Below are 26,702 nucleotides of genomic sequence, written 5' to 3'. Positions count from 1 at the left end.
TGTAGTGCTGGAAAGAAGAACGTAAGAGAGAAACATGTATTTGTTTCTCAGACATAATATTTAGAATAAAGGTAAGATGTGTTGATTATTTTATCAATCTCTCAACTACTGTTTCAGGATGTTACAAAATAAATACAAACATTTTGGCTAATGCCTTCATCTCCTGTCTAAGAGTACTGTACTTTGCTGCCCTTAAAGGAGATTTAAGATCCTTTATGTAACCAGCTATGTGGACTAGCAACAAATCACCACTGGTCCCAACACTTGAAGTCCCAGCTTAGATATAAATGTTCCACCACATTAAAATATTACTTTTCTTTTTCTTTCAGTACACCAATGCAAGTCATAAACCACAATCACATCAGTGATAAAGGAGTTCACTCCCAGAAAACTGGAACACAAACACAGAGTGCCTCCTTTGTTAATACTCTAGTCAGACTTATTTGTGTTGCTACCTCCTTTGTTAAAACTCTGGTCAGGGACTGTGTTATTTGTGTTGCGATATCTAAAGGAATGGATTGGGAGCCATTGCCATACCAGGACCTTTCAAACGAGGGAGAATTGTAATAAATAGGGCAATACACAACAAAAAGAGAGGCTGGAAGCACGACATCAATAATGATCTTTAATGTCAATATATACACCCCTTAAAAGAAAAAAAAATCTTAAAAAAATTAAATGAAATAAATACAATATGATACAATTTCCACAATGTCTTTGAAGAGATTCAGCCGAAGCAGCCAGTTGCTATTAGCCCCCGCCCCGCCCCTCCCCCGCCCTGCACCCCCGGGGGAGGGGGGGGCCCCCCCCCCGCCCCGCCCTGCCCTGTCAATTCTTTGTCATTTAGCCGGCCCGTGATCTTTAGGGAGCTTCACTGAAGAACCAGAATATTCCCATTGCTGGAGCGTGTGTCAATCCCCTTCTCTACATCAAATAAGCTGCTGATTTTCCTTACTGAAATGCTCACTGCTGACCTAACAGTAAAACAGGACAAATAAATAAGTGTAACAGAAGAGAATCCTGTTCATGTCTACAATACAAAATCCACCCAAGTCTTGTTGCTGACAGCACAGAGGACTGCAAGCCCAGATCCTCTCAATACTATGTGTTATATACACAAGTGTATGAGCTTCCCCTGCTAGCATCTGCAAACACACACACACACACACACACTATGCATTCATACATCGATTGTAATCTAAAGTATTCTTGTTGTTGAAGGTTAGTTATTGCCAATAGCTTTCTTCCTGTACTTCTTACCTACGAGTTCAACACTGGTGAGGTGATGGTCAAAGGATCATCAACCATTAGAACATACCTATTACACAACAGACTACGGAGACAACAGTTCAAATGCCTTATCTAAACCTCTTAGTCCAACTTATTCAGCGAAATGCACATCAGTTCTTTATTCGGATGGCCAAGCTGGGATTCACTCTCCTTGCTCTTATCCCTCTACACAGTATGTTACCACAAAACCACATCTTCTCAGTTCTCACCCAAACTAGGATGAAATCTTAAACAAAAGTCTCCAGTGTTTTGTACCTTGGTCTGTAAAGCTAATTAACCTCAATTAATGAAGAAAAATAACTAAATAATAATTCACCAGACTCGGTATGCTGACTGTACACTGCTCAGTGATCCACATCTAGTGACCTTTATCCTTCCAAAGACTCATCAGTCCAGATTGGTCAACAAATTGTGCTACTTACCATGATAGTTCAAACATTCTCATGCCAAGCATTCCTTTAAATATAAATGAAAACCGCTTACACTGCACCAAAGAAATTGACTGGCTTCCACACAGTCTTCTCAGCATGATCTATATTAAAGCTAATATGGATATTTTATAGCCTTAGCTCATCCAGATGACAAGTTCTGAATTAAAGTTTTTCTTTTCATAGCGCTTTTAATACAACCCTTCTCTAAGTCCTGGGAATTCATGAATGCCAGGCTCCGTAATGAAGCTGAAAGATCAACGGGAGGAGGAATTTGAGAAACAACTGGGGCAGCCGCTTACAGGCGTCTCTACAGTCATGCCTTCCACTCTGTGATCTTAATGAATGCTGCTTCCTCTACTTCTGTATTTATTTATAAATGACATACACAATTTGTTTAAGAGCTCCAAGGTGACCAGTCACAGTGAAATGGACGTTACAGTTGGTGCATTCCCCCCCCCCACCCCGCAAGTAAACAGACTCTGAACTATTAGTGAAATGCTAGTTCCTGCAGTACACAATATGCATCTTCATTATCATTATTATTATAACTTTTATCAGTTCTTAAAGCAACCCAGACAGGCATTTTGCAATAGTTACTGACACTGGTGCCATGGCCAGAGATGGTTGCTGAAACAATAGAGGAGAGGGAGGGACAGGGAGAAGGGGGCAGGCTAGTGGGTCAAGGTAAGGTAATTATATTAATAATCACAATAAAGAAAACAACCCAAAGATGATTTTCACTACAAGTCTGTGGACGTTAGTTTCTTCATGCCCCTTCGCTGGGCCAAGCTGGAGGCAGCCACAGGTTCAAGCACTGGCTGGCACGTCTTGTGGTTCAATGCGGAATATGTAGCAGCCATTGCACCCTGTCCAGAGACAAAGAAAGAAGACAAGCTGCTATCAGATCCAGAGGACTCGCTCACAATACTGGTACTTAAGCACTGATGTTCCACTGCGACCACTCCCTGCTAGATAACTGATCACAGAGATCCCCAGTCAAGAACGAGATTTAAGATTCTAAAGTACAGGTAGCTTTTAGAGAGCACCTGCCTGTGCGATAATGACCGCTCTACATGAACCTGAGACGATCCTTGGGGTTTCTAATTTACTTCACTTTACTTTTTCAGTTTGCATTCCGGATGCGTACAGGAAGTCCAGACTCGCTTACCTTGACCAGGTGAGGTGCATCGTGCCTGTTGAGCTGGTAATGAGGCAGTTGGTCCCTGCATGCTATCCAAGAGTGTTTTAGCACTTGTGCTGCAGTGTATCGCTGGTGAGGATCTACATGAAGCATATGGGACAACAAGTCCTAAATTTGGAACAAAATTATCACAGGTAGGATCATGATTAAAAATTCAGAACCCTGCAATGACCAAGGAATAAAACCAATTGTCACTAAACACATTATATTACCAATAGAGTTCTACCAATGTGTGCATTAGTAGGGTATTAGTAACATGGTGGTTTAAGTAGGGGAGGAGCTTTGACCTTGCATGTCTGTTTTCCTGGTAGCGTCTCTGGAAACTCAAGCCCAGGCAAAAGGGCTCAATGGGTACCCACTTGCAAAGACGGTATAATTGTATTATATGATAACTGAGTTTAGCACTTGACCTACAATTACTAGATGCCAGCATGCCATCTGAACTAAAGAAAAAAAAACAAAAAAAACACAAGCAGCAGATTGTTTCATCCAAAAGCTGATAAACAGAGCCAACAGATATTCAGCTGAGAGAAACAATCAAACAGGATACAGATTTTGTGAAATTGATGTGCATACTGAGAATGTGGTGAGGAGTGTAGTGTATGTGACTATTTAGGGATGGTGTGTGTAGAAGTTTGATTCACCTTCGATTTGTCTGAAACGGTGTCCCAGTTGCCTCCACTCAGGGAGAATTTCCCGCTGCCTATTCTCAGCAAGATCTCCTCTGGGGTGTCATTGGGTCCGTTGGCAAAAGGAGTATAGCTGCAGGAACGGAAAACAGTTTAATTGTAAATATTTTAAACATAACGTGGAGATATTAGTTTTGAAATTAGATTATACTAAACATTCAGTACTTTTTTGCCCATTGCCTTATGCCCATTGTGTATCAACTAGCAGCACCTGCTAAATACACAAACAGATCGCACAGTAGTATTTCAAGTCTTCCTTTACGCACCCTGCCAGCATGGTGTATAACAGGACCCCGAGACTCCAGATATCACATGCAGCATCGTAGCCCTGCCTCATGAGGACCTAAACCCAAACAAAGCACAGTTATCATCAGCACCCACTCCAAGATACCGCCAGAGCACACGCCTTGCTGAACGTACCTCTGGCGCGACGAAGTTGGCTGTATAGCAGGGAGTCAGCAGCAACCCATTCTCTCCACGCAGCTGCTTCGCAAACCCAAAATCGCAAATCCTGATCGAATCTGGATTCCCAGAATCCTCCATATACAGAATATTGCTGGGCTTCAGATCCCGGTGCACAACCTGTGCCAGACACACATTCATTTACTAATATATTTACAGAGTTCCACAAAACTTTATTGTTAAATCAGATGCAGTTTATACAGAAAGTTATCTTTATAACTCGGCAACTTAAATTGTTTAATTAGGTCAAACTGGTAATTTCAAAAGGTATATTCAGTGATGTTCTGTAATGACAAATAAAGACTGAGTTTGCATTGAAATAGTGCCTGCTTTAGTTTTGTGTGAAGGATACAGGAAGGATAAGGATTTAATACAGGACGGTGACTTACTCCTTGACAGTGCAGGTAGTCGACAGTTTTAGTGATGGTATAGAGGACAGCGCTGGCTTCCCGCTCAGAGAAGTATTTCTGCCGGAGAATCTTATCCAGCAGCTCTCCCCCTTTCATCAGTTCTGTGACCAGGTATACAAACCGGCCTTCATCATACACCTGCAGGAAACAAGCAGGGAGGCCTTCAAACAGGCAGCAGCAGACCCAGCTGTGCACTACTCATTATACTCTCCACACACTTACTCGGACTGTGTGCTTAGTAACAATGGAGCATGGATAATTTACTTTAACTGTTATCCTCTGTTGGAGATGTACAGTGTGAAAATAAGACATTTTTAATAACGCTACAACAAAAGTTGGAAGGAGTGCGATATATTTGAATGCTTTGCAAAGCTAGAACTTAGAAAGATTTAGAGCATTAGGATAAAAGACAAGTTTCTCTGATACACATGCAAAACAAAACACAAAGAAGATACCCACATACAGTGTATGATTCAATGATAACAAGGAGTGAGCAGACAGTGTACCAAAAAAAGAATGGAGATGGTTTCAGTGCCAGTAATGGGTCAAGTCTCTTGCTATGGAAAGATGCTAAATAAAGCAGATCGATATAAAGTCCCACTTACATCCTTTAAAGTGATGATGTTCGGATGCTGCCCGTAACGCATTAAAATCTCAATCTCCTCTGAAGGATCTCTCTTACTCTTGTCAATTATCTGAAGTTCAGAAAAGATATGACAAGGTTAGCTGATTGGAACACGTTTAGTATAAGGCACATACTTATCACTGTGCACAGTAACCCTCAAGAACTACACTGTTCAATACCGGACTTCTGCAGTGAAACAACTACTTGAAACTATTACTACTCATGAACCAACTGTGATGTTGTTGCCCTCTGGTGTTTCTTTTTAAAACTGTTTTTGTTTTATAGTTGCTGCTACTGCTATAAGGGCTGTGCTTATTGTATACTTACTGTGATCAGTGCTCCAAATCATCTCAGATAATCCTTTCTAAATCCACTAGTAAATCCATTTTATAAATCGATCTATACAAGTTTTTCATTGATCGTAACATGCTGCAGCTTGTGAAGTTTCTCTACTGGGCATGGAACACTACGCAGAGCCAGTGGCCAGTACCTTCACAGCGAACTCCATGCTCGTGACTCTGTGTACACATCGCTTGCAGATGGAGTAGGAGCCCACACCTATGTCCTCCTTCAGTTCATAGATTTCAGCAAACTGGGCGTTGCTTTTATGCATCTGCTGTGAAGCAAAGGCAGAGTCCTTAGTTCAGGATTTATTTTTCTCCAAATACAGCACAAATAAGGTAAATTAACACAGTACTGCCAAACGATTAACGTTGGTTACATTTTACTTAAGCCCTTAAAATGGCCCAAACCGACAATAATTTGATTTAGGCAGCTAGTGCATGGCATTGTGTACCATCGTACATATAATTATATCACTTGCAATGCCAAACAGCAGCTCAGCACTGTGTCCAGGGAAATGCTCACTGTATTAAGGGCTCAATATACAGGCGTACTTATCACATGTCTTCAGTTGCACGAAGAACTATAAGCCACCACCAGTTCACATATTATGCAACTACTAACTTTGTGTATTGTGAACATCATAATTTTGACTTTGCACCCGGCACCTTCAAAATGACCAATTCTCTAACAGTACAGTAAGGATTTACCTGAACGATAGGTAGTATATTCACATGCGAAGAGCCTTTACTTTCTTCCAATGAGACAGGGGCCACAAAGCTAAAGCCTTTGAACAGCTGGTGGGCATTAGCACTGGGGGGTACACCAGGAGAATCTGCCAATAAAGCAAACACGAATATTAATAACACACACAGCTGTAACAATCAGAGATCAGCATGATGAAAAACTAGGCTCACAATCACCTACCAGTCAGAGCCTGTAATAAAGTGCGGACAACTTCCCCATACAGTCTGTCCCCAGGCTCTTATACCCTCAATAACTGTAGATGCATGTAAAATACTTAACGCAACATAAGGCTGCAAGGACGGGTGAACACTCGTCTTAATGGATTTCTAGATCGTGACACTGATGTTACTAAGTTTACCCACAACTGGATAAGTGCATCTCCAGAGATGTGTTAAACTCTAAAGTGTGAGACACTCACGTAGGCGATAATAATGCTTCATGTTTAAATTAAAGGAGGGGGGCTCACTTCTCTTTGTCTTCCAAAAAAAAAGAGATTGATGACATTTATAAACCAGTTTGAATTATCACACTACCCATAAATAGATTTGAAATCTGATGGGAGGATGTATAAATACTTTGTTATTGGTGATGCTGGAATCAGGACAGCTCTTTGAAATCTTGCATCTCACTATTCACTGGAGATATGAAAGAAAGAATGTACAATTCCTCTGTTGAAGTGCCTGAATCTCTCTTTGAAATATGCTTTGTGGAGCCTTGTATAATGAATAATTCTGTACTATATACAGTTTGCATAGTCTTGTACTAGTAGCGACCGGTAACACAATGGGATTTTTTGCCCGTTCTAAAAACACTGTTACCTTTTGGCGTTTTGGCTGTAAATTCTGGGTCGAAGCAGAATGTGTCATCTGGTTTTCCCGCAGCAGGTTTAAAAGGAGGCTGGATTTCTCCTCGATAGAGTTTCTAAAACCAGAGCAAACACAACAATATTGTAAAATGAATTGCATTGCTACCCTGGAATGCTCTGGAAGCCCACGTTGATTTGTACTCTGGAGATCAAATTAACCATGCGACCACTAAGAGCTCCTGGTTTCCTCTTTGAAGCTTAAAGTGCTGCAGGTTTATAAAAGCTGTATGGAGAGCCGACTAAGTGTGCTCTTTTGAACTTGGCCCTCTAAGTGTTGTGTTGTGCAAAGCATTGCAAAATAAAAAAATAAGGCGATATTCCAAGAAGACCAGTCTGTGTATCACTTTTGAAATTACGTGCTGTAAATAACACCAGGTCATGAAAAATGAATCGAAGTTTATCAACCGGAGATCCACCTTTGAGACTCTAGAACAGATCAGCTATCATGAGTTGCTCTATAGAGGTAGGGACAGTTGAAATATTGACAAAAAAAAAAAAAAAAAAAAAGCATTATTTTTCCTGGACTCCCAAAGATGCCCTGGGGTTCAGGATGTGTAATCCAACCACAGATTGTTCGGTCGATATTTTGCCGCCAGCTTTTACTTGAAGACCAGCCTCACTAGGACATTGCTTCATTCTTTAAATTCTTTAAATATTATCAATACTTGGTTGTAGACAAACTTACTGGGTCAGTGAACAGCTTTTCATGGGATAGTTCAACAACCCAGTATCCAGAATCACAAGTGATATCATTATATGTAGTTGTGGTTTCTGTTTGCTTAGCAGGGGCCACTAAACTGTCGTAAGATAACTAACTTACATTCCAGTCGATTGTTGAAAAGAAGGCGTGTCTCTTGATTTCTTCCACACCATCAGAGCCAGCCCCTGGAAGAATTATGAATACTATTAATGCTCTTATCAACTAAAACCCAAAATAGAAGATACTGTCATCTGTGAACTATGTTAAACAGAACAGTAGACATGTGTTATTTATGTTATACCATTCCACGGATGGAAATAAGACTCCCATTGCATAGCAGTTTGATCCAACCTGGTTTTACTATGAGCTTAATAAGACACCCTTAAGCTTGTTACCTACACACTCTGGTCAATCAAGCTTGTATTAAGACCTGGAATAGGTAAAACTTCTATGTAGTAGAATTCTTATTTCCATCCCTGCTTTCAAGTAAATGTACAAATTCACCAGAAAGTAATAACTCACCCAATCGATTTGCAGGATTCCTTTTGAACAGCATTCTAAGAAGACTTTGAGCTTCAGAACTTAGAAACTGAGGCATTCCTAATTTAGCTCTAATATAAAAAAATAAGACAAAAACAGAGATTATAAGATTGGAATTACACCTATAACCAAGTAAATATTATACTAGTTCTTTTATTTGTTTGGAATGGGAATTAAGTAAGCCAACCGAAACATTACTATAGCAATCCCCATTAATGTTTGCACTAAACATGTCCCTAGTTGTTTGTGAAGTTTTTTTCAGTTCTTGAAATTGCTTCCATGCCCTGAAATGATCCCCTGCCCCCTTCAAGAGCCTCTGAGAGGACAGCACTCACTTCAGGATCATGCTCATCGTCTCGTTCCTGTCTTTGCCTTGGAATGGCAGCGTACCAGTCAGCATTTCAAACTGCATGCATTAAACACAGAGAAAGAGAGAGAGAGAGAGAGAGAGAGAGAGAGGAGAGAGAGAGAGAGAGAGAGACACACAATCATCAGAACACTTCTCATAAGCACACACAGACAGACAATTAAGTTTGTATGCTGTGAGAAAAGACCACAATAAGGTCCTCCCAATATAACTTTTGAAGAAAAGAAAAAAAATTTAAAAAATGGACCTTTTACTTAATGTTTTTCCTCTCTAACCCATGCTGTACGGCATATAATAACTGTATTTGCTTCCGAAGGGCGGATTCCAACAGAAGGAGCGTTGTTGTTATTATTTTAGCTGAGAGGGTAACGTAGAAGGCATACATGTCACTTATTCATATTCTTTCCCCCATAACCTGTCCTAAAAACACTTATGGATAGGGATAAAGGTGTGGAATCACTGTGCCAATTCAACAATTTTGAGTGGTTTATGTCTTCTTTTTAAAGATATACAACTGGCTACTGCTGATTTTACAGTTCTACAGTCTATTCCATTAAGACGTTATTATCACAGCTAATTCCATGGTAATTATTTAAGCTTTACCATGTTTGTTCTAACAAACAAGCCACACACTGCAGTGTGACCTACCATTAGAACACCCAACGACCACCAATCAGCACTCTGTGTGTGGCCCCGCCTGTTGACCACTTCAGGTGCCATGTACTCCACTGTTCCGCAGAATGAGTACGCTTTCTTATCCTGGTCAACAGATTCTTTACTGAGCCCAAAGTCTGCACATGACAGAGAATAGAGTTATTAAACAAGGAGAAAAAAAATAAATAAATCAACAGAGTTACTTAAGCTGACCGGCATTACTTTTGAATTGTATGATGATGCTTTTCCTAGCAGCTGGTTTAACATGTAGAATTCTACAGGGCAAGGCTGATGCTCAGGAAACACACAGGCTTAGTTTTAATGTGAATCCTGGCAGGGCTTGTTTATACTACAGTGTATAGTATTAAGGAGTTGCACCATCATGTCTGGGATTAAGATAAAGCTCTGTGACTCTACAATCCGATTGGAGGATTACTGCTGTGTTTCTGTGTGGTGGGAGCAACTTACTTGGCAAGGGGATTTCGATACAAGTACTGCATTCCTCACGATGGCTAGAGGCTCACAGAGGTGTTTTAAAAGATCCAGTGCCCCATAATCACGTTCAGTTTCACACTGACTTCCTTCCATACATACACTATTGTCAACTCTACTCGCAGAACAGTGAGACACAAGCTGGCTAGCGCTCTTAGAACCTGCTTGGAACAACGGCACACTTTAGTCTATGCGCTGCTACTAAGTAAACCTTTAATAATTGTTTCTTGGGAAGCAGAATTGTAACTAAACATCAACAAGATTCGATGTATTATTATTTGTATTATTTTAACTGTGCCCTTGCAGATGTGTGTAATCAATCAGTCAGAACAAATGTAAACATCATAAAGTATTTGGGTTCTGTTTAACAGAAATGCACCAGTAGATTAGAAGTCTCATATACACTTAATAAATCTTAAACACTAATAGAAACATGTTGTGTGACTAAATTAAGCTGGTATCTTTCTGTTACATGCACCAACAGCAGTGAAATATGTGTTTATAAACCTCAGTAAAACAACAAGTGACATGCACTAGAAAAATAATATGTAAATATAAATAAATACATACCTGTTAACTTGATATGTCCTGCTTCATCAAGCAAAATGCTGAAAATTAAAATCACATTCTCCAATACAGATACACAAATAACATCCGCACAATAAGCACATTGAACAGAAACACATGGTTAACAGTATTGCCCACCTGCCACTGCAAAATCACATGAAACTGCCAAGCAGGTCACTGGGACTACTTCTGAAGTACTACAGAAAGCAGTTAAAAATGCACTGAACATACACAGTACATGGTTAAAAACAAGCCTCATCATCCTACAGGTTAAAACCAAATGGAAAAAAGAACTACGCTTAAATTAAATTAAAAATGATTAATTTATTTATCACTAATTTAAAAAAAATCTGTTTAACAATTTACAACATATGAAAAATGCAGATTGTCCAGCTGGGTTTGATGAATAAACATTTTTGGCAAGTTGGCAATACTGTTTTAACTAAAAACAAATTATCAGTAAAACATGTTCTCGTTTTCGAACATTCTCATTTCAAATTCCCTTAGGAATACAAATGTTGCATTACTTTAAAACAGCAAAGATAACACCTGATATATGGGTTTAATTTAAGAAACGAATTTGTGAAAATGCATCTCTGTAAATAACGTTACTTTGTGTTCACTCTTTGCTTTCAAGAGAGGCACAGAAGAAGGCATTGAAAGATAATGTTGCAAAGCAAGAGGAATACTTTACTTTTCAGGCTTCAGGTCCCTGTAAACAATGCCTAGGTTGTGCAGATGATCCAAAGCAAGAGCCAGCTCTGCAAGGTAGAATTTCACATCCTCCTCTGTAAACATAACCTAATAAGAACTGGATAGATTTACCCTCTGCTCTCTGTTTGCAGTCAATTTCAAATAACAAAAAAAATTAAATAAAAAAGACAAGCAATTTCTTTCCACACCATGGGCTCTTAAATGGGAAGTCCCTCATTGAAGTTTTTCCTTTCGCCTCAGAACAGAAAATAAATCGTTCAAAATCCTTAAGTGAGTGTTTTCTTCTATGAGGGACTTCCTGCTTAAGTTCAGCAGCAATGTATATTCTGTCCAACAGAGTCACAAATCTGGTTTAATACAGAAAGGTCTGCTCCACTCTCAGTGAGGAGTCAGGAAAACCAGCAGAAGCTGATGTATTTGTCTTCTAGTTTTCGGTTTCAGTCATCATATCCTGGTGACAGTTTAAAACCAGCCTGTTCCCTCAGTCGAGCTCTGTGAATCACTATAAGATTTGGTACTGGACAGGGTAAAGTTAACCTTTCTGGCCGCATCACTGTCTGCCTCTGGTTGACCTAAGAAATACATCCCCTGCCAAAAAATTACAAAAAATAAGTACCACACTATACTCCAGTACAACTACAATAATACTACAGTACTACAATATACTAAAGTACAATTATACTAGTCTACTGCAGTACTTTTTTGTAATTTTTTGGCAGGGTCAGTAACAAATGTTTTATTAAAATTACACCCACTAGGACACAGTGTTATAGGGAGACAAGATAATGGTAACCAATGTACTGCAATCAGATGTATTTGGAGGTGTGTTTTTGAGAGCTCTATTGAGGCAACAGGGAGGTTTTTTTTTTTTTTTTTTTATTTTAAACAAAGTCATCATGATGTGAGGACTAAGATGGAAAAATCACTAACGTGAATCTAATCTCTGGTATTTCATGCCCATACCACACATGCTATTTAAATGAGCTCCAGGGTTAGTTTAATTTCAGTAAATAATTAGCAGATTTAACACTGCAGCACTTTGTAACTGCACTTCATGTTAACCTTCCACATTACAAGTCTTTAGAAAACCTGTCACTTTTCAGAATTGGTAGCAGCTGAGACTGGGTGCTGTGCCCCATGTTGTTGTTCTTTGATAACAGCTTGACTGGCATACCACAATGTTTGAGTTCCTCACTGCATTTACCCTGAAGAGTGAAAGGGAACAGGACCCCTGCTAAGAGATTTATTTAAAATAAAACCCCTAATGCAAGCCTCTTCATGTGCAGACACAGTATACAAAAGCTAGTGCTTGCGAGGCACCTGCATAAACTTTGGAGCAAGGTCCTAAACTGAATAAAAACATTTAAAAAAAAAACAAAGCTTACCTCTTTGGATAAGCGAGTAAACACGTCTCCCCCCCTGAGAAAATCCAATATTAAGTACAGCTTCCCTTCTGTTTGAAAGGCTGCAATTCAAAAAGAGTGTTTTAGCAGGGTACAATGTCCTACTGTAGCAGTCAATAAATACACACGCTATACCACACATGCTACCATCAACCCAAAACAGTCCCCCCACCCCCCCACCCCCCAGTAAAGTTTTCTTGATGAACATACATGAACATGAAAGAGAAAACATTACCCTCATACCAGCAATCTGTTTAACTTGTAGTTTGTTGGGCAGTAAAACATGTTTAATAAACTCACCAGGAATCTTAGAATTAGTATTTCCTGCTTTCATGAAAACCATTACTAAAGCCATGCAATCAACATAATAACTAAGAAACAGCTACAGGAGAAATGTCAGATCAGGACCGTTAAGCAGAGCAGTCTAAAAAGGCCTGGGGGAAATTAGATTAAAAAACTAAGAAATATCATAAAGATAAGGCTTTTGCATTAGCTTTAAATGATGCAAGCTCTCTGCAAAAGCAAATTTGCTGTGGCAAGTGAAGCTGGTAAATGACCATGTCAAAGACGCAAGCTGTGTCCACAGCACAGGAAAGTGACAGTCTACCGAGGACCTCAGGGGACCAGGGGCCAGGCAGGGGTAATCAGTTCTGACACATACACATGAGCTTTGCACAAAAGACAGGTCGAACCCAAGACTGAAACTTTACAACATAAATCAACAAAGTGTAATAGGAAGCCACTGCAAGCTTTACATTTCTTACGAGAACACGGTCAGCCATACGGCAAGCAAGCAGCAATAATCACAAACATATATACACTGATTCTTCAACCAAATATTTTCCAAAGCGAACGCTCTGGGTTAATAATGAGTAGGCCCCAGGTACTGCATTGATTTAGGAATAGACTTACCATAGTGCAATTTGACAATAAAAGGATGATTTACTTCTACCAATATATCGCGTTCCATCTTTGTGCGAACTCGATCCCGAACTAAAAAAAAAAGAAACAAAAAACAGGAGTGAGAATGAAGAGGAGGTTGCCAGAGTTAGCGCTCGAGACATAGATTTTAGCCTTTAATATCCTTAAAACAAAATAATCGAATGCCCTTGTGTAAGACACCTCATCAGTTTAAGGCTCAGGCAATTCCATCATTGTAACTGAATAAAATCTAAATGCGATACATGCCCTTGTCCTCCATTAGAGGGCCGATCCCCGCTGCACCCAGCTAATGCGAGGTGTCAGAAAGGCAAATGGAACTGGTGCCAGCCCTGTATCAAAGACCTGTTTTCAGGTACCTTGCTGTCCACACAGACAGCCGATCCTGTCATCTTCCCTTAGCTCCTGGACATCAGCCTTCTTTTACTGGGCTGCCTTTGTATTTCTCTTATTTCTCTTTGCTTTTCGCTCTGAATCACTGTGACACCAAGATGCGTAGGAGTAAGAAACTAATAAACAAAGGGATGAGGCGTCACGGTTCTGCCGTATTCACAGCTTAACATTTAGTCCCTTTCTGGAGGATATTAGCCAGCGTTGGACTCTGAAAGCATTATCTATTCCCAGGATGTGGTTGTTTGAGACAGGCAGCTCATGAATTAAATCCACAAGGTTCTGCTTTCCTGAACATACTGCTACCAGCTTTGATTAGATTCTCTGCCGACGTCACTGTCTAAAATCGCTTGTTTGTGTTAGCATTCCTTGTTACCAGCCTTTTTCCTACTGCCACTAATGCCTCTTGGAAATGCCCTCATGTATAAAAGTGTCATATCATTTGAGTTTTGCCTGGTGTTACAATGTGCGTGTCTGAGTCTCTCTCACCCAGGACAAATAAGGTTTTCATCTCGGACAGCAATATAATTCTGTCCAATAAAAATGCAGCAGGTTTCTCAGAACACCTTAACACTGAGAGAGCATAACAAACAGGAACACCTTACCTTTTAACGATGCTTTTTTCAGCACTTTCATTGCATAAAGCTGCCCTGCATCTGGGCCCATTATCTTTCTCACCAGAAAGACCTACCAAAAACAAATTAGCAACAGTTAACAGTAGAAATGATGCTTCACTTTAATACTGCCAGTACAAGAGTCAAGTATACAGCACTAGCAACTTTACTAATTTAAAATGGCTTAAATACTTTTAAGAGAGGGTGCTTATATTAGCTGCTTTGCAACATTTTGTTCTTACTGGCTTGCACTTGCACTTTTATTAATTATCGTTATACTCCTTACTTAGCCTGTGGGTATCAACTGCAACATATCGCCCCGTTCTTTATCAGTTCATTGAATTATACTAGAAAGCGCAAAGTCCAACTTGTAGTACAGTATATGTAGCCTACTCAAGAACATGGATGTTGCTTTGTGTGTGTGTGTGTGTGTGTGTGTGTGGAATGCACAGAGGAGCAAATTCCAGTCAATTTTATCTGTCAGCATTCCGGTGTGGGATGTGGGGGCACTGTGTTGTCTGAATAGCCCAGAGTCAGGTCAGACACAGATTCAAGGCCTCTTTTGTGTTCTCAAGCCCACAAAAGTTGTCAAAAGACTAAACATTGTGGGTGTCTTTAGGGGGAAATGCCTCAACAAGAGCCGTATTCCTAAACCTGGTTTTACAGCAGAAAATGTACAAACGTAAACATACAAATCGACACACAAATTAGCAACGATATTTCTACAGAGCCACACAAGATCGAGAGGTGGTAGCTTTGTAAAATTACTGACACAGCGGGTTCATTTTTATTGTGCGGTACCCACTCGACTCACAGGGACTCTTAAATAACGTGAAGTCATTCTTGAAGCCTGCAGCTGATGCCAAGTGCAACATATACCAGGAAAGCTCATGTAAGAATGCTCTCAGTAGGTAGACTCACCTTCCCAAATGACCCCTGGCCCAGAACTTTAAGAAGTTCAAACTGAGAGGGAGCTGCTTTTTCACATCCCTCTTTGACGTGGTGAGTGATGGGGATTTCCTGAAAGGTGCCTTCATCCTAAATGAAACAACAAACACTCAATAAACCAGTTCCCATTTTTACAAGCACTAAAGCCTGTCCAGAGGTTAGCTGAGAAAATACAAAAAGGAGTCATGGGAGAAAATAAATAAATACATGTAATGAGAAGCATACATGATACTGTATCTATAGATGCCTCCACTCTACAGTATGACTGCTGGCAAAGTCAGAACATCTCAGCAGCTGTACAGCTCAAATACAGGGAAAAAATGAAATGTTTTTATTCCAACTGGGGCTAAAGTGAAGAACAACACTCAAAGCCAGAGGATTTCCCCAGCAGTCCGTGCTGAGGACAGTGGACCACTGCATCTGATGCCCATGTGTTTCTTATTAACTAGCCCAGCCAATACAATATTCATGCTTTGATTCACATCAGTATCTCCTAATTACTTCCACTGTGTGCATGTTTGGAGACTGCGCACAGCACCCCAGTGGCTCTGCCTCTCAAGCCCACGACGGGCCTGTGTGTTTAAGATAAGCACCAACAACCACTACATTGATGAACTGAGTGCTCAGCCGGTCCGGAACAAGATGTATGCTGTTAGATACCCAGCGAAAGAAAAGAAAATCACCTTAAATAATTAATCAGGATGTGCTCATAGAACAAACCATACCTCTGCAGGGAGGGAAAAAAAAAGGAGATGAAACTTTAAAGAGCAGACCTACACTGGACTTATGGAGACTGGATGTCCTCTCTTACTGTTTGTGTAATTATATATATTAGGGATGTACCGAATCCAGGATTCGGTTTCGGATTCGGCCTGAATACCTACTTTTTGAGCAAGGCTTTGGATTCACATCACACTTTCATGAAGTAATTATGCAGTAAACCTGTAATATATAATAATGGCAAACTGTTGTAGACTTTTGTGCTTTGTTGCTTTGTCTGTGAAACGTGTTCTAGAGATCATACCGATTAAAAAAATAAATAAATAAATAAATAACTGGGTGCACAGAAATATATGTATTTTGTAACTTTACTACTGTCAGATGTGCCAGATGTTGTTGAACAATATGCTTTAGTAAATGGCATTTTACGTTATTGCAATGTGCCAAAACAAGTTGAACCATTTCGGAACTGCTGTGTTTTATTAAAATAATTTAAAAACTATTTCATAGCCTATTTGATACGTGTTACACACACAGTGCATTTAAATCAACGTGGGTTTTATTTCGCAGGGAGATTCCGGTCACTCACTGTAATTTTTTTCCTCATAGCTTTCAGACCAGGTGACACAGGTTGAAACGTCATAAAATAAAATAGTGGGTTATGGCAAAGATGCAGCTCTCCTTTCTTGTAAAGGTAAAGTAAACGGTTCTGTATTTTGACGTTTCTGTTGTGGGGGAAGGGGGTTAGCGGTAAACTATAAGTTTTATACTAAAATCTTATTCAGGGATATATTTCCATTTGGCAATAAAGAAAATACTATTAACTAAAAGGCTCAAAACTACAGACTGTGCATATCCCTTGTTAGTAGCGGCCAGTCTTTTTTTTCATTCAGCAGTTTTCTTAAATTTTCTTGACAGTTTTTGTAGATTCGGTATTTGGTTTGTTATTCGGCCGAATCCCAAAAACTTGGATTCAGTGCATCCCTATATATATATATATATATATATATATATATATATATATATATATATATATATATATATATATATATATATATATATATATATATATATATATATATATATATATATATATATATATATATATATTAGCTCAAAGAGCCAGCTGCCCAACGTTTCGATATGTTGTACATATCTTTCTCAAGACAATATTTATAAAATTGGAATATAACAATATAAATGGGCCAATCTGTGTTTCCAATTAAAACAAGAGTGGGTGTTTGCGTGTGTGAGCCAACACGTCTGTATTTTTCAGGGATGGGAGCCAGGCATTCCAAAGTCGGAAAGTTCTGGGGGGGGGGGGGGGGGGGGGGATACTGAAACCTGCAGTACTTTTGGGAATGAAGAAAACCTCTTTCCTAATTTACACACCAGAAGTAAAACAATTCCGAACACGGTCATACCTGACACATTATAAATAAAAATAGCTTTAGAGAAGTTGGTTGCGTGTTAAAGCATTGTAAACTGCTTGAGAAATTACAATTAAAAAGAAGAAGGATCTCTGTGACTTCAAGGGGTATGTTGTAGGTACACAAGCTACTAACACCCCTCAAATTTAAGAATTGATACTAGAAACCTAAAATATCATCTCAAAATAATCCTTTTTGTTCAGTAGCTTCAGTGTTTTTACTCTCAACCAGCGATACATTCTGATTCTCATTATCCCCTTGATATTGGTAAGGACATGCTAAATAACACTCTTACCCTTACCCTTACCCACTCCCACTCCCACTGAATTGTTATTTTCATTAGAAAACACATTGCAGTTTAATTGCCTGCTTGGGAAGTAGAGACTTTAAAAAAAAGGTTCACAGTAGACAAAAAATTATACAGCATTTATGTTTTCAATACCTGTTTTTTTTAAGTCCTTTCATTGTTATGCAAGGGACAGTACAGTACTACGGTACCTAATGTACAAACAAGTAATCCTAATTTTTTGTATTATTTGTTGTATTTGCAGTGAAGGCTGTTAACATTTGGCCTGTATTTCCTACACAGGTGTTAATTAGTTTCCATCTTGTAAAGCACAGCCAGCACATTAGCATCTCAAAGAGAACTGCAAAATCCTACCAAGTCTACAGCAAGTTTCTTTTCTTTTTATTTATTCTAGCCCCAAGCTTCAAACATTCCCACTGCACAGTCAGCAGCACCACTAAAACGCAGAACTATTACTGTTCCTGGATTTATTTACCTTACAGACTTCAATAGCAAAATCCCCTGGAAACAAAAACTAAAATAGTAGTTCTAATCTCCTAACTTTCCAAGAGACATTCAAGCCCTGTATCTGTGGCTGTCAAATAAGTATAGCATGTAATCCTGGCCACAGAGGATACAAGCAGGAATCACACTGGGGCTAATGGACTCTGCAACCAGACCTACAGAACCACTCATTTCAGCTGTACTTTGTTACAGTAATACAATGACCAGCTTCTCTTATTTTACACATCACACAAAGTATCATATTAGACTCGGAGCATGCTGGGGTCAAACCCATTGCTTCATTAAATTCAATTAATGTTCCCTGTATCAACCTGTATACTTATATCATGCAACTGACTTATTAAAAGAATGGAATGAAAATCTGACGATAAGAAAAAAAAATAATAATTATATGTCACAGATACTTTGTATTTACACACACACAAAGACCTGGATCAAGTCTAAAGATCAAACATTAGACATTTATCAGATGCCTGTGCACCGGCAAAACTCTTGCAAACAAGACCAAACACTGGCGAGCTGACAATGCTGTTGTGTTAAAAGCACAGCTTCAGTTTCAGGTTCTCATTTGACAGGAACCAGCCCGAGGTATTATGTCAATCCGTAGACTTGTGGTTTGGAGAGACAGAAAGCGGTTTTTTTTTTTTTTTTTCAGTTTCTGTGCTCTTAGTTTCAAAGGCTTGTTCGGAATTCTGTTGGGGTTGATGTTGTCTCATACTAGTCTGACAGATGGATTCAGGAATTTCAAACTTTCTAAAATAACCCAAAATACCCTGAAAGAGAAATTATCCAACAAATGCTGGGGCTGGGAAAATGAACATACCTCTCGATGTACAAAAAAAAAAAAAAGGCCACGCCATAATAAAAATATGCATGCGTGCGTCTCACTGAACTCAATAAGAGGTAAGATAGCTTATTTTTTTTGTTAGCAGATCCCACATCCATTCATCCATCAACCAACACAATTTCCCCTGATGCAAATCTGAAGAATGAAATACAGTAGTGTCAGAATTTTCTGTACTCACACAATGAGAGAATGACTCCCCCTCCTCCATAGGCTCATCCACCATTTGATGCCCATTGACCTATGAGTGGGGGGGGGGGGGGAGAAAAAGGTACAGTTTTGTTAAACAGACTCCTTTTATAGACCAGCGTTTAAGGCTTTGTATAAGCTGGCATGACATAGTAGACCTCATATCAATGTGGTACAGCCATGTGAAATTTCTTGGCAGATGTTGTTATATGTTTAATTGTTCTTCTTTAACTGTGCATGTATGTACGTATGTATGTATGTATGTACGAACGTACATACTAAGCCCCGACAGGGTGTCCGTATACATTGAATATACAGACGTCTTGGTTGTGATGTTGTGCCAACCCCCAAGAAGTCTGTATATTGGATGTATACGGACACCCTGAAGGGTCTTACTGCATTTATAGTCAAGGTCAAAACAGTGGATTTAAAAAATTTTGGGGGCAATTATTAAATAGCCTTACACCAATAAAGGGACCACAAAAATGGTCCCATGTATAACTTTGAACTGAACACACTAAGTGAAGCTGAGTAAATTGATTTAAATGAAACATGCAAAAGTAAGATCCACAAGGTCTGTGCCTGAGAGGGGTGGAAAGTGCGCAGAAGTGTCTTTTTGTGTTTTTCTGTAACGTTTACAAACCAATAAAAATACATTATTTGATTGTTCTTCATCAAAATCGGCATGTCTACTTACTACTTTTGGGATTTTTTTGCTGGTAATTGGTCACTCAGTTTGATAGTTACTGTACATCTGTAACTGTTAACAAGATGGCTACCGGTACTTTAAATTCAGTGAGACAGCACAGTAATTTTGAATATGTGACAGGGCTCCAACTGTCCATACCCATTCAATATACGGACAGCTGGAACCTTGTTCGACCAATCACACTGTTTGTTTCACGTTTCATTGCCCGCCCTGGAAATTATATTGAAAATTAATCTATCACTGTACAATATTAAAATTGTCCCCATCTGGCCTTTCCCCCCCAGTATATTTTCCCTAATTCAGTAAGTTTCAACACATTGTATTCCACCTATCAATAACAGCGGTTCATGCCAGACCATTTACAGAGGACCAGCAGAAGTCCTTTTATTCCAGCAACAGGAACGAAAGAGTAAATAAAGAGCAATACAGTATCAACATTACTGAGTGGTTAAAGCCAAAAGTACAAAGCCCAATATATTACTTCAGAAAAACAACAACGTATCTATACACTGCTGAACTGCTGTTCCCAGAACTACAGGACACAATTGACTAAATGCATAAAGACATTCAAGGACACAGGACACAGGACAGGACAGGACGAGGCGGGGGGGGGGGGGGGGGGGGGGGGGGTTGCCAATGACTAACCAATTATCTAACTTGCTGCAATTCTAATGGCTTGTGAGAGACTGCTACAGTATCACACACTGTGTTGATGAGATGCACTGATAACAGTACGCTGGTTGACGTCAGTAATGCTCAAGGCTACTGCAGAAAACCTTGGGTATAAAGGAATCGGGATGAGTGATTATTAACCCTTTGCGGTCATTTTATTCAGCATCTGTCAAGCACGTCCGGTCCAATTTATTTTCACATTTTGTTTAAAAGTAATTTTATTTAAAGGCAACAGCACACTCAGTAACATAATTTGTTACCAACTGGCCTTGACTTTCAGGCACCAGAGATTTTCGGTACAATAGCCCCTCACTTAACCAGACATGTTGGGAGACAGACGTGTCGCCTGGTTAAAAATAATCACACACACACATACATTTATAGTGCTCAATTTATTTTAAACGTATAAATTAGTTGAAATAATATTATGTTCTCTGTACAATTTACATTATGTAAAAATATACATCTGTACAGTAGGTCTATGCAGTATACAGTACAAATGTGTAAAATCTAATAAATATCTAGTGCCCTTCCTTTTCACTTTAGCCTATAGGCTACTGGCAACATTGCTGTTGAAAAGCTAGCCTAAAGGCATCATTTTAATTTGTTCAAGACAACCCTTGAAAGTGACCCATCCGTTATGCCAACATCTAACATGCATCAGTTTAATTTAGTTTGTTTTTAAATGTCTTAACTTATGACTGAACTGGTTACTGGTGAAGATCTAGAGAAGACTGATGGGGTTGTTTTCTAATAAATTATTAGACATCTGTCTTGTTTAGATAAGGCACTGGCTGCATGAAAGAATACATTACATTACTAAATAATTCATAAAAAGATACCTCATTTCAGATCTATTTCAGTTAACTTTACATTACTCAAAGCAAGACTGCCAACCACGACTTATTTCACAGTGCGATAGCTGGGGTCCTTGGATAAATTCAGTTGCCCCAGACGTGACTGCAATTCACTGCAAAAACAACTCACATTGAAGCTGTAACAATAACAACAATGTGCAGATATTTTAGTCTTTGTTTTTTTTTTCCACGTGAAATTATTTTATGGTGCTGTTCAACATGTAATAAAATAAATGTGGACGGTTTTGAAATATAAAACTGACGATCTCAAGGACATCTCTCATCTCTCACATCCAAAACAAAATGAAAGGCTGAATTGACAATTAGAAATCCTTACGTGGCATTTTGGTTTCGTCCATCCTCCCACACCTCCCTTGTGAGGGGGAAGTGGTAATAACACAAAACTTTTCAAATGCCTGAAGACAACATTTGTTCATTGATCAATTAATTTGAACAGTATTGCATCTACTTCTTAAACATTTCTTATGCAATATAGTATAGCAGCAATTTAAAAGAGTCAAATTTAGACATGTGTTTTACATGCAAGATGTATGACATCAAACTTGACTCTATACTTTATAAATTATGCATAATAAACCAAGTCCTTTATTAGCCTACTTCATTAAACGTAGCTGGCCAATGAAATGGCTTGACAGACACAGAGTACAGAGTACTACTGCTGGGAGCCCACACTGCTTTTTGCTTTAAGCATTTCTACACAACCATTAGCCTAACCCAGGTACTGTGTTTCTTTGTAGTTTTTAATATGCTATGGCTGGAAATCAGATAGAGAGGTGGGATCAATTTACAGTAATGCTGCACCACTAGTCAGATCTGAACTTAGCCATTAATATTGAACAGGTTTGGTGGTTACCTATAGTTGTTACAGTTGTTGGGAATAAAACTGCATACATTTTACTGTATGATCTCAATTCTCCTGAAGCTAAAGCCTGCCTCTACTCACATACCGCATGAGCCTGAACAGAACAGAAAAATGTCAAATCCTTGCTTACTTTTTCCCCAGAGGTTCTGATGATTTGATCATTAGAATTTCTTTTTGAAAATAAAGTGTAAAAACTACATTTGAATATAGTAATAGATAGATATATACAGATAAATATAATAATTTCTACTGTATATCATGACCTGAAAGAGAAGTTATATAGGTCTTCACTATTTTCAATGCAATACTGTATGATCTCGTTCACAACACAGATTATATTGACACTCAGAATTCCTGCAATATTTTTAAGGCTGCTGGTTTGAATTCCCAGACATACAGCCTACTTAACCTAGACACAAGATGTAATGGAGGAGCCTTGGGCAGTCCGCTACAGTATATTACAGTATCTTAATGGGAAATCAAAATCTACTTGGTTATTAAAAATAATAGTACAAAAATATATGCCATGGAGACATACAGTGCAAGCGCTGACCCCAGCAGTAGAAGCCCACTGAGATTCAGCTTGAGAATCACGTTTAAATAGATATTGTTGGTATCGTTGGGTTAATAAGAATGTGTACGGAAGTATATCACATCTTTAACTACCTCTCTTGTTCAGTAGAACAGCCTATTAACTTGTACTGAGTTCTGGGTTGCCTGTACCGATCTATTTTCACTTTTTAATTCCCCATGTACTTTTATGTGCCATTGAATGACCAGTTACATTTATTGTATTTTTTTGGTGGTTTTTATTTTTTGCGGGGCTTTCATTTTTTGATATACTGTATGAAATTAGTGTTTTCAGTTACTTTCCAAAATCCTTGAGCATTTTTTTTTTGTCACAATATGTATAGTAGTAAGTCGACAGTACTTGCACACTTAAGTTGTACCTTCTTTGCTTTGCTGTCTTCCACAAAGAAATCCCTATTGTCACGGGCACATTCTTCTGGGTTTTTTTGTGTGGAGGCATTTTTGTACATTTCGCCACAATTCTATTTTAAATCCTCCGTATCTTAACTGTAATACAGCTTTAAATCCCCTAACAAGCCTCCATCCTGACTGTAATCTTGTTTTAAATCTTGCAAACGGAGTCTCCATAGAAGTGTAGGAATGTGCTGTCACTCAGTAGTTGGGCCGGGTTTAAAGTATTCAGAACAAATCAATGATAGATGCAAGTCAAGAAGGCGGGACATTGACCAGCAGCACTGGGAAATGGATTTATTATTATTATTATTATTATTATTATAGTAAGTTTTATTTTTTAATGGGAAAAGGGTAAAGTCAACGTGAATTGGTTAACCACAGTTCTTCCCCCCCGTGTTTATCCACCGATTTTTTTGTATCAGGGGTGTTTTACTGGTTAAAACCGAAAATCAGAAGCCCTACATATATTGTAGCCCTGTATACATAACTCTAAAAAACATGATAATCTTGCTTGGATTTATTACTGTAGATTCCTATGCCACCATGCCAACTGCTGCAGTCCCATTCAGATTAGTGATATTTCTGATCAATTCTAATTGAGTTCCTTCAAGCCAACTCATTTACATCATGATGAGAAAGAGGGGCTTATTTTTAGGGGGCAAAAAAAAACCTGCAGTAGCAAAGCACTTGGCTGCAAAGACTTATTACTAAATGCAAAGACATCGTTTTCTTAAAACACACTTAAGCCAGTGTCAAGCAAGCTCAATGACATTAGGCTAATACACGCAATATGCTTTAATGAAGGGGTGTTAACATTTTATATAGAAACATGCATGTGGAATATAGATGTTGGCCTTAGTGTTCATAGGAAACACAGGCATACAGTATAGATCCCCTGCAAATAGACAGATTTCAATGTCTAGAACAGAATGGTAGTCGACCAAAGCTGGCTAAATGATGACAAGTCATCATTTAAAACAGCAATAAGAAAACTAAGAAGCTTTCCAGATTTTGTTGAAAGCTAGACTATCACCAGAAGCATCAATCAATGCAAGCAAGCAACTTCAGGACACACCCACCAGGTGCTATGTTTGATAGAAAGGAACATGGTTTCAAAAGCAGGCAGTGCACAGCCCAGGGGTTCATCCTGAATGCAGGGCAATCTGCAGAACATAGGGTACAAGCTGATGGAATGGGTTTACACTGCAACAGGTGCTTGTGGAGACAGCCTGCATCGTTATCTAAAATGACATTAACCTGAGTTACAATAACGTCTTTTCAAAATGACAAAAACATCAGTCAGACATCTGGGAATCGACTGTCTTTTGGGTTAATCAAAGGTCACCATTTTCGAAAGGTATTGCGGAAAATCTAAAACTAGATGGTTTATGGATGTTAACTTGTGGAAAAGGAAGGAAGGACCCCTTTGAAAATTCAAATTCACACATCTCTAAGGTGGTGACTCCCACAGAGAGGAAGTGGGAATACAAGTCACAGACAGTTGGTGTTTACACAAGCAAATCTCACAAAGCACCTAATGCTAAACAGGATTTTAGCCCCTTTCTCAAAGCATGTGTATGTCTCTTAACAAAAATGTTTCATGACTGGTGTCTTTGGGCCTTGATGGAGGACAAAAAAAAACACAATGGTTGCTGTAAATAAATGCTGTAGGCACTGGTGATCCCTATTAAAAATGCTTTTGGCTACAAAACACATATTACTTTAACAATTAAGATAAAACAGCAATAACACTGATACTGTATCTTAAAGATCAAATGCGCCCAATAGCCCACACACCTCCTGCTCTAATCATTTGGAATGCCGCCTGGAACTATGCTCTCTATTCAGACTGGTCGCTGGTGGAAACTACAGTTTATCTGAGTCAATCTAAGTCTATTGAGTCTGTCTTGTTGTTTTTTTCTTTTCATATTCAAATGACAAGTTATTTGACATATGAACCCTGTTTACATTTCTCAAGAGTCAAAGGTTATTTCCTAAACAGTTTAATGCTCACAGTATCCTCAAGGCTCAACGTGGAAGTATACAATTGCATGCATATATATATATATATATATATATATATATATATATATATATATATATATATATATATGCATAGCGCACGGCTTAACAAACTGCCTCGGTCAGTCGGTGTCTTGCTTTGTTAAATCCGGTTTGAATTTAGTTTCCTACTACGTTAATTTAAGGCAGGAAATATTACCCAAAGAGTTCCGACAAGTCACTGTGAATAATTAGAAGAAGGAATACAAACTATTTACTAAAAGTACTACCAACCACATCAATAGTCGGTCTGCTTCACTGTCACTGAAGACCTACACAAACATGCCACTTAAAAATATTTAACGAATTCCTTCTCGCTGAATTTGTTCTTTCAGAAACGTTTATATTTTCAAAGAAAATGGGAAATGATGTATAAACAATAATAAATACAGAAAAAAACAACAAATGCACAAGAACTGTAGTAGAGCTGCAGCGAATGATAATCTTGGTTAAAACAGACAAACACCAGCTTGACATATCACCAACAATAGCCTACAAACATTAACGCAATACCATGTACTTGTTCAGTCTTGTTACATTATTTTAAATACCGAAGATTGTATCTATATATATATATATATATATATATATATATATATATATATATATATATATAGTGTGCGTCTGATCTCATCCTACACAGCACTGCTACGAAGATGTGTCAGAGGACACGGAGAGTTAGCCAGACACATCCACTAGACTTAGCTACAATTGAATATCTGTATAACAATAAAATTAAAAAAAAAAAAAAAAAAAAAAAAAAAAAAACATGCATGTCGGTTCGGCCCCGGTACATAATCTTTCAACCTCAGAAACATAACAAGCGCGCTTAGTTCTGACCGAAACAAAGGCAGAGTGATAAGTGCGCCCATCAGATGCGGTACATACCTCACTTCCAAGACTTTGCACCTCCATTTTGTGCCAGGGGTCCTGCGGCTGTGCAAAAGGCATCCTATCACTAGAGCCGTTTTCTACAGAGGATCATTTCTTGGTGCTACCCGGAGCCCCTTTCTCTCCAGCTGGTGCAGAATTCACGTTTGTCCGGTTGTTTCGGAAATGTATGTTTATAAATCTGTCAGACTCGACTGCCTGACAATCAGAGCTAGTGGTTCCCTATGAATATGGCCGCCGTTGTACCTGGGAAGCATGGAA

At 38.8% G+C, this 26,702-nt stretch overlaps 1 protein-coding gene across 3 annotated transcripts; it reads right to left on the bottom strand.

Moving 5' to 3' along the window:
- Positions 1-1,671: 1,671 nt before the first annotated feature.
- Positions 1,672-26,702, bottom strand: LOC121295601 (ribosomal protein S6 kinase alpha-6). 3 transcript variants are annotated; one of them, XM_041220454.1, is made up of 22 exons: positions 26,439-26,699; positions 19,377-19,436; positions 15,364-15,480; positions 14,434-14,515; positions 13,412-13,492; positions 12,482-12,561; positions 11,077-11,183; positions 10,386-10,423; positions 9,318-9,460; positions 8,638-8,708; positions 8,285-8,373; positions 7,883-7,947; positions 7,016-7,118; positions 6,161-6,285; positions 5,599-5,724; positions 5,089-5,178; positions 4,463-4,621; positions 4,032-4,193; positions 3,878-3,954; positions 3,567-3,684; positions 2,890-3,030; positions 1,672-2,587 (listed from the first exon to the last, which is right to left on the bottom strand). In XM_041220454.1, the coding sequence occupies exons 1-22, from the start codon at positions 26,499-26,501 to the stop codon at positions 2,462-2,464; spliced, it is 2,223 nt and encodes a 740-aa protein (XP_041076388.1). In that variant the 5' UTR covers positions 26,502-26,699; the 3' UTR covers positions 1,672-2,461. The 3 variants fall into 3 exon arrangements, 2 of the variants coding, with proteins under 2 accessions (XP_041076388.1, XP_041076389.1); XM_041220455.1 differs by having other exon boundaries at positions 5,599-5,721; XR_005946949.1 differs by having other exon boundaries at positions 2,495-2,587; positions 2,890-3,002; positions 26,439-26,702.

Source organism: Polyodon spathula, chromosome 20, assembly GCF_017654505.1.
Source record: "Polyodon spathula isolate WHYD16114869_AA chromosome 20, ASM1765450v1, whole genome shotgun sequence".
Lineage (NCBI taxonomy): Eukaryota > Metazoa > Chordata > Actinopteri > Acipenseriformes > Polyodontidae > Polyodon > Polyodon spathula.
The sequence above is the reverse complement of the archived record's forward strand: the minus strand, read 5'-3'. Positions and strand labels throughout refer to the sequence as shown.